Source organism: Dendropsophus ebraccatus, chromosome 10, assembly GCF_027789765.1.
Source record: "Dendropsophus ebraccatus isolate aDenEbr1 chromosome 10, aDenEbr1.pat, whole genome shotgun sequence".
Lineage (NCBI taxonomy): Eukaryota > Metazoa > Chordata > Amphibia > Anura > Hylidae > Dendropsophus > Dendropsophus ebraccatus.
Genome location: NC_091463.1, coordinates 22,023,337 through 22,032,862, shown reverse-complemented (window position 1 = coordinate 22,032,862; position 9,526 = coordinate 22,023,337). Strand labels below are relative to the sequence as shown.

The following is a 9,526-nucleotide window of genomic DNA, read 5'->3' as shown; positions in this document are numbered from 1 at the left end:
AAAAACAATGGTGTGCTCATTTTTAGCATAGCTTTAATCATTATTGGGGCAATGACTGTAACCCACTAAAGGATGAGCTCAAAGTGCTGCCCATTCTGTAGAATTGTCAAACTCTGTGACATGTCAATGTTAATGCGACATGTCAAGGTCAACCTCTGACACATGTCAATGGCTGTAACAATAAGAAGTGTGTCAATAACTTGATAATGAATAAAGCTACATTAAAAATGAGCACACCATTGGTTTTCTTGTGCAATTCTCTGTGTTTGATGAGTCACGTGACCCCCTTCCCATTGAAAAAAGTAACGTTGAATCCAAAATGGCGGCTTTGCAGATGGCCGCCATGGGCGTCACCCGGCCTCAAATGTTTTCCCCCTCCCATGTACTAATATGCCACAAACAGGTGATATTACCAACCTATGACCCACCGTGTGAATATATATATATATTTATATCTATTTATTTATTTATTTTGCATCCAGTCAGAATCTACAAGTCTAAATGGAAACTCGCGCTATGTGAACACATCCTTACAGTGTAAGTAAATTTGGGATCATAATTCTAAGTGCAAAATGAATTCTCCCTCAGAAAGACTACAGCTGTCTCTACTGCCACCTACAGGCAGCCACATGATTTGCATATGTCTTCCCATGGACACTCCATACACCAGCTTGATCTCTTCCATGGGAGCCAGTGCCCTCTTAGACACAATCCTCAGCTAATCCATTGATTGATGCCACAAGTTATTATTGGCCAGGGAATATTTATTACTACTGTACAATTCTCCATCTCCCACATTCCAGCACGGGGTGAGGAGAGGATACAGGGTAGCTTCATTCTCTTGTGTCATTTGTATTGCAGGATATACATAACTATGATAACACTTCTATGAAAAGAAGCGAAGCCTACCCTCATCTGCACACAAAGGCGGCCATTATTTCTTCAGAAAGCGTGCAGCACCACTTGTGTAAGGTGACGTCACAGGCAGACCCCCAAATGGCCACTTTCCTTCCCTACAATTCCTTTTGGACTGATCACTCTGCCAAAGTCTCCAAACAATTGATCCAGATCATCCAGTCCATTCATAGCAGTCTTATGGTCAAGTCCCTGACTTCTCACAGGCTGCCGGAGACGCCATGTTGTCCTGATCCTCCACCTGGCTTGACCCCTCCCCCATAGTACTGTCGTCCAGCATCAGTTCCAGCGCCTCTTCACCCACAATTCGTCGGACTTTCTCTCCTTTGGCTGCCAAGATTTCTTCAATGTTCCTTCAGTGCAGAATAATGAATATTAATGTAAGGGACAAAATAAAATCCTACACCTCCTATCAGCTTGTTTGCAGTGTGTTTACAGGACATGAAAAATCTAACAGAGCAGCTGCATGAATGATCCTTGCATCGCTCACACAGCCCTGGAAACTGACAGGACATATATATATATATATATATATATATTATATATATATATATATATATATATATATATATATATATATATATATATATATATATATATATATATATATATATACATATACACACACACACATACTTACTAGCCACACTGCTTGTGATCCGGCCTCTGTCTCTCCAGTCCGACTGTATATTCAGGCTCCGCCTCCTCTGGCTATCATTCCAGAAGAGGCGGGGTCTTGAAGATACAGCCACTGCGAGACCCAGAAAGATCCGGATCACAAGCAGCACGGATGGTAAGTATAGACTGCTGCTTGTGATCTGGAAACTGACAGCACAAATATATATATACATATTCCAGACCCCAATATAAACATATCTATGCTGTCTCAGTGCTTTCTCGGCCATACATAACCATGCTTACACAGGAAGATGTGTAGCCGATAAAGATAGATTTCTGAGCAGGCACAACAGATGTGATCAGCCGATAATCAGGCGTTAGTCCAGTCTTCAGCTGATCGCTGCCCCTTTTACATGGGCTGATTATCAGCTGCAGGAGCGTCTCAAGCAAAACTCCCGGCTGATAATCAGACCGTGTAAAAGGACCCAAAGTCTGCAGGTTGTAGTTATCACAGACAGACTGTCTACAGGAGCAGGACTGTCATATCACATTCACTCCTCTAGGTGGTGCTGTTGTTTATTGAAACCTTCTGTAATGCACACAATGGGGGCCACCACTGCATAAAACACAATGAGACCACTAACAGCAATGGAGCCCATAGTGATCCCACTGTGGGATATCAATGAGGCCTTATAGTGAATGATGGGGTCCCCTAATAGAAAACATACGCAAGCTCACCTCTTCCCTTCCAGGTCGGAGAACCAGCCCAGGTTGTCGGCTATGATGTGATGGTTCTGGCAGCCGGGACACCTTACAATCACCACTCCATTGTCATACGCCACTTTAGAGATGGTTTTCATCGATCTTGTTGAGCAAACCTGAGGGGAAAAACCCAAGACATGTCATCAAACTGCTAGTGCTATACCGTATACTATGTCATGTACGCCTGTATATACACACAGCATACTAACAGCAGAGACTCTGGCAGTCAGACACTCAGCGGCTTCTCATACTTGTTACTATTGAGGTTCTAAGCATGTATGACGTTATGGGTGCAGAGCATTTTGTGGCACTGCCCTCCGCAGAGTATTACAGGGGGCACCAAGGACTCTGGCTATCCCGGTTCATGCTGACACCTACAAAGCCCCATCCATCTCATTCTGTGTATGAAGTCATACCCTTCATTTGGTTTATGGGGTTACTCTCCTCCTGGCACTGGTTTATGGGGGTACTCTCCTCCTGGCACTGGTTTATGGGGGGTACCCTCCTCCTGGCACTGGATTTGGGGGGGGGGGGGTACTCTCCTCCTGCCACTGGTTTATGGGGGGTACTCTCCTCCTGGCACTGGTTTATGGGGGTTACTCTCCTCCTGGCACTGGATGGGGGGGGGGGGGGGGGTACTCTCCTCCTGGCACTGGATTGGGGGGGGGGGGGGGGGGTACTCTCCTCCTGGCACTGGATTGGGGGGGGGGGTACTCTCCTCCTGGCACTGGATTGGGGGGGGGGGGGGGACTCTCCTCCTGGCACTGGATTGGGGGGGGACGGGACTCTCCTCCTGGCACTGGATTGGGGGGGGGGGGACGGGACTCTCCTCCTGGCACTGGATTGGGGGGGGGGGGGGGGGACTCTCCTCCTGGCACTGGATTGGGGGGGGGGGGGGTGTACTCTCCTCCTGGCACTGGATTGGGGGGGGGGGGGGGGGACTCTCCTCCTGGCACTGGATTGGGGGGGGGGGGGGGGGGGGGGGGACTCTCCTCCTGGCACTGGATTGGGGGGGGGGGGGACTCTCCTCCTGGCACTGGATTGGGGGGGGGGGGGGGGGACTCTCCTCCTGGCACTGGATTGGGGGGGGGGGGACTCTCCTCCTGGCACTGGATTGGGGGGGACGGGGACTCTCCTCCTGGCACTGGATTGGGGGGGACGGGGACTTTCCTCCTGGCACTGGATTGGGGGGGGGACTCTCCTCCTGGCACTGGATTGGGGGGGGGGGGGGGGGGAATCTCCTACTGGCACTGGATTGGGGGGGGGGGGGAATCTCCTCCTGGCACTGGATTGGGGGGGGGGGGGGGGTACTCTCCTCCTGGCACTGGATTGGGGGGGGGGGGGGGGGTACTCTCCTCCTGGCACTGGATTGGGGGGGGGGGGTACTCTCCTCCTGGCACTGGATTGGGGGGGGGGGGGGGGGACTCTCCTCCTGGCACTGGATTGGGGGGGTACTCTCCTCCTGGCACTGGATTGGGGGGGGGGGGGACTCTCCTCCTGGCACTGGATTGGGGGGGGGGGGGGGGGACTCTCCTCCTGGCACTGGATTGGGGGGGGGGGGGGGGGGACTCTCCTCCTGGCACTGGATTGGGGGGGGGGGGGGGGGACTCTCCTCCTGGCACTGGATTGGGGGGGGGGGGGGTACTCTCCTCCTGGCACTGGATTGGGGGGGGGGGGGTACTCTCCTCCTGGCACTGGATTGGGGGGGGGGGGGGGGGACTCTCCTCCTGGCACTGGATTGGGGGGGGGGGGGGGGGTACTCTCCTCCTGGCACTGGATTGGGGGGGGGGGTACTCTCCTCCTGGCACTGGAATTGGGGGGGGGGGGGGACTCTCCTCCTGGCACTGGATTGGGGGGGGGGGGGGTACTCTCCTCCTGGCACTGGATTGGGGGGGGGGGACTCTCCTCCTGGCACTGGTTTGCATCTTCTCAGCAGCTGGCAGCCCTGGGCGGCACCCACCTTGCAGGTGTACACGAGCTGGTAATGGGTGGACTGGACCTTCCCCAGAGGCCGGTCCTCCGTTGCCCCGGTACTGGTACACAGGTTTCTCCATGCTGTTGTCGCCCGGCTGTCCCCGGTTATAGATAAGGACGGGCGGCTGTGACAGATCGCTCTATACGCCCCGGGGGCCGCCCGCCCTGTCCTCACCCTCACACGGGCAGCGAGCCCCCTACAGGCGACCACCAGCCTCCAGCTCCCCGCGGTCAGCATGCTCCAGCTCTGTTTTCAGCACATGACCGGAAGTTCCCGCCCCGCAGTCGGATGTAAGAATCCGCCATCTTTGTTGAGGGCACTAGGTGACTACCCTTGTATTTTGTTGGCTACCCCTCCCTGGCAGGATATCTTTTTCAGTGCTTGTGCTGTAGTATGCGTCTTACAATTCCCAACATGCTCCACCAGCCTTACACAGGTCAGGGGAAAAAGACATATACAAAAACACCTTAACGTGCATTTTTACAGCCCTTGTTGATTTCATTTTGTTTCTTTTGTTTTTTTGAGGGGAGGGGGGTGTAAAATTGACTTGGTTTTTGCCCCTGTGAACAAGCTCCTATTGATTGCAGCAAAATCCTAGAATACTGCCCCCTGCAGTCAGGAAAGGTTGCTGTTTGAATCCTCACTAGGCTTTAAAGGGGTTATCCAGCGCTACAAAAACATGGCCACTTTCAGAGACAACATGACTCTTGTCTCCAGTTCAGGTGCGGTTTGCAATTAAGCTTAAATTCACTTCAATGGAACTGAGCAGCAAAACCCCGCCCAATGCTCGCTCATCAGTAGAAATCAGCGAACCTCCTGCACGCTTGGGTTCATCCAAACCCAAGGGTGCGGCATTTGATACAACCCATGGCGGTATCCATGTTTTCCAGGACTGCAGTCAAGGGTAATCATACGCCGAGTTCGGGTTTGGACGAACCTGAACATGCTTAAGGTTTACCTGCTGATTTTGCAGGTATTGGGAGGACACACTGACTGTCATGGGTCTAAAAGGGGGAGGCAGCTACTGAACACCAATGGAGCTGTGTGGGTCTATAAAGGGGGGACTGTTCTAGAGAATAGCTTCTATAGGAAATTATGGTGTGCTTACACAGACAGATTATCTGACCAATTTTGGAAGCCAGAAATGGATTTGAAAAGAGGAGAAATCTCAGTCTTTCCTTTATGGCCTGTTCTCTGTTTATAGTCTGTTGCTGGCTTTGGCTGTCAAATAATGACTGTGTAAACACACCGTAATGGATGGTCTAGATCAGCAATCTCTAACCAGTGACCATCAAGCTTCCTTCCCCATGATATATATTTTTGCAATTGCCTTTCATGTAGAAGAAACTTAACCCCTTAGTGACCGCCGATACGGCTTTTTACGGCGGTCACTAATGGTCCTTATTCTGCTGCCATCAGCTTTTTGCGGCGATGGCAGAGAATAAGGCTGCGGGGCCGGGACGGCCCCCACCCCATCCCCGCGGCTACCGGAGGTAGCTGAGGGGTTGGGGCAGTGTGTGGGGTCCGTCCCGCCCCCCCCCCCCCCCCTTACCGACGATCGCCGCTATTAACGTTATAGCGGCGGCCGTCGGTAAAGGGGATTACCGGTGCTGCCGCCGCCTTTCATCTCCCTCCGCCGTGAATCTACGGCGGGGGGAGATGAAATAAGTGTATATCAGACCCCAGATCAGCCCCCCCTAGCAGGGAATGACTAACCCCCCTCCCCCAGCGGCCATCATTTCCAAGATGGCCGCCGACATCGCTGTGAACCGACTAATGTCGGTTCACAGCGATGAAAAAGTTAAAATGAATGAAAGCCCCATGCTCTCCACCACCGGAGGTAGCGGAGAGCATGGGGCAGTCATCGGAGACCCCCCTGTGGGGTCCCGGTACAAGCGATCAGCGGTATATACTATATACCGCTGATCGCTTGTACCATGTGCTCCCGACACTTTTTATCCCCTGTCACCATGAATGATTGGTGACAGTGGATAAAAAGTGATGTCCCCCCACCCCCCAAGTCGCCCCCGTCCCCCAGTCACCCCCCCCCTTCCCCATATACTCACCTGATCCTGGAGCTCCTTCCTCCTCGACGTCCTGGCTGGTTATGAAGTGCGCATGCGCTTCACAACCAGCCAACTCTGAAAATTTAAAGTGACAGAGACCAATTTGGTCTCTGTCACTGAACTATGATTACTGTGATAGAAAATATCACAGTAATCATAGTAATACAGTGAAAATGAATGTGCAAAGTACAAAAAGTGACAAACATACAAAAAAATAAAACACACACTTTTTATTATAGTAATAATTGCAGTTTACTCCCAAATTACCCCTAACCCCTCCCCAGATTACCCATAACCACCGCACATTGCCCGTAACCACCGCCAGTTGTCCGTAACCACCGCAGGTTGTCCGTAACCACCGCACGTTGCCCGTAACCACCGCACGTTGCCCGTAACCACCGCAAATTGCCAGTGACCCCCTCCAGATTGCCCGTAACCACCCCAAATTACATGTACCCACCCCAGATTACCTATAAGCACTTCAGTTTATCAGTAACAATCCCAGATTGTCTGTAAACCTTCCAGGTTGCACATAACCCCCCCAGGTTCCCCGTAATCATGCCAGATTACATGTAACCCCCCCAGATTGCACGTAACCACCGCGCGTTGCCTCTGACCACGCCACAATGCCTCTGCCCACGCCACGATGCCTCTGCCCACACCACGATGCCTCTGACCACGCCACGATGCCTCTGACCACCGCACGTTGCCTCTGACCACCACACGTCGCCTCTGACCACCACACGTCGCCTCTGACCACCACACGTCGCCTCTGACCACCCCAAATTGCCAATGACCCCCTCCAGATTGCGGTGCCCATGTCAGATTACAGGTACCCACCCCAGATTGCCTATAAGAACTTCAGTTTATCCGTAACCACCCCACATTGCCCGTAACCACCCCACGTTGCCCGTAAACCACCCCAGATTGTCAGTAAGCACTGCAGGTTGCCCGTAACCACCCCACGTTGCCCGTATCCACCCCAGATTGTCTGTAAGCACTGCAGGTTGCCCGTAACCAGCCCACGTTGCCCGTAACCACCCCAGATTGTCTGTAAGCACTGCAGGTTGCCCGTAACCAGCCCACATTGCCCGTATCCACCCCAGATTGTCTGTAAGCACTGCAGGTTGCCCGTAACCACCCCACGTTTCCCGTAACCATCCCAGATTGTCAGTAAGCACTGCAGGTTGCCCGTAACCACCCCACGTTGCCCGTAACCACCCCAGATTGTCTGTAAGCACTGCAGGTTGCCCGTAACCAGACCACGTTGCCCGTAACCACCCCAGATTGTCTGTAAGCACTGCAGGTTGCCCGTAACCACCCCACGTTGCCCGTATCCACCCCAGATTGTCTGTAAGCACTGCAGGTTGCCCGTAACCACCCCACGTTTCCCGTAACCATCCCAGATTGTCTGTAAGCACAGCAGATTGCCTGTAACCAGCCCACGTTGCCTGTAACCACCCCACGTTGCCGTAACCACAGCAGGTTGCCCGTGACCACCACACGTTGCCCATAACCACCACACGTTGCCCGTAACTACCCCACGTTGCCTGTAACCACCCCACGTTGCCTGTAACCACAGCAGGTTGCCCGTGACCACCCCATGTTGTCCGTAACCACCCCAGATTACCTGTAACCACCGCAGGTTGCCCATAACCACCCCAGGCTGTCCGTAACCACCCCACATTACCTGTAATCTAATTTTTTTTATTTTATTTTAGTAACTGCGCTATTCTAATAACTATTACTAGCTGCGGTTTTGCTCCTGTAAATTGGCGCTCCTTCCCTTCTGAGCCCTGCTGTGTGCCCATACAGTGGTTTATGCCCACATATGAGGTACCGTTTTACTCAGGAGAACCTGCGTTATAGATTTTGGGGTACGTTTTTTTCTCCTGTTCCTCGTCAAATTGAGAAATTTCAAACTAAACCAACATATTATTGGAAAAATTCGAGTTTTTCATTTTTACTGGCCAATTTTGAATACTTTCCTCTAATACCTGTGGGGTAAAAATGGTCACCACACCCCAAGATGAATTCTTTGAGGGGTGCTCTTTCCAAAATGGGGTGACTTTTGGGGGGAATCTATTCTGCTGACACTACAGGGGCTCTGCAAACGCACCTGGCGCTCAGAAACTTCTTCAGAAAAATCTGCACTGAAAATGCTAATTGGCGCTCCTTCCCTTCTGAGCTTGGCTGTGTGCCCATGCAGTGGTTTATGCCCACATATGGGGTACTGTTCTACTCAGGAGAACCTGCTTTACATATATTGGGGTGACATTTCTCTCCTGTTCCTCGTGAAATTGAGAAATTTCAAACTAAAGGAACATATTATTGGAAAAATTCGAGTTTTTAATTTTTACTGTCTACTTTTGAATACTTTCCTCAAATACCTGTGGGGTCAAAATGCTCACCACACCCCAAAATAAATTCTATGAGGGGTGCACTTTCCAAAATGGAGTGACTTATTGGGAGATTTTACTCTGCGGACACTACAGGGGCTCTGCAAACGCACCTGGCACTCGGAAACTTCTTCAGCAAAATCTGCATTGAAAAAGCTAATTGGCGCTCCTTTCCTTCTGAGCCCTCCTGTGTGCCCATACAGTGGTTTACGCCCACATATGGGGTACCATTGTACTCAGGAGAACCTGCGTTACAAATTTTGGCGTACTTTTTTCCTCTTGTTCCTCATAAAATTGAGAAATTTCAAACTAAAAGAACATAATATTGGAAAAATTTGAGTTTTTCATTTTTACTGTCTACTTTTGAATACTTTCCTCTAATACCTGTGGGGTCAAAATGGTCACCACACACCAAGATGAATACTTTGAGGGGTGCACTTTCCAAAATGGAGTGACTTATGGCGAGATTTTACTCCGCCGGCACTACAGGGGCACTGCAAACGCACCTGGCGCTCGGAAACTTCTGCAGCAAAATCTGCATTGAAAAAGCTAATTGGCGCTCCTTCCCTTCTGAGCCCTCCTGTGTGCCCATACAGTGGTTTACGCCCACATATGGGGTACCATTGTACTCAGGAGAACCTGCGTTACAAATTTTGTGGTACTTTTTTCCTCTTGTTCCTCGTGAAATTGAGAAATTTCAAACTAAACGAACATAATATTGGAAAAATTTGAGTTTTTCATTTTTACTGTCTTCTTTTGAATACTTTCCTGTAATACCTGTGGGGTCAAAA

At 51.2% G+C, this 9,526-nt stretch overlaps 1 protein-coding gene across 1 annotated transcript; it reads right to left on the bottom strand.

Moving 5' to 3' along the window:
- Positions 1-743: 743 nt before the first annotated feature.
- DNLZ (DNL-type zinc finger) lies at positions 744-5,270 on the bottom strand. The gene is given in 5 exon segments (XM_069943958.1): positions 744-1,268; positions 2,272-2,411; positions 4,256-4,509; positions 4,512-4,617; positions 5,229-5,270. Coding segments are annotated over 5 exon segments (711 nt in total). The 3' UTR covers positions 744-1,099.
- Positions 5,271-9,526: the final 4,256 nt, after the last annotated feature.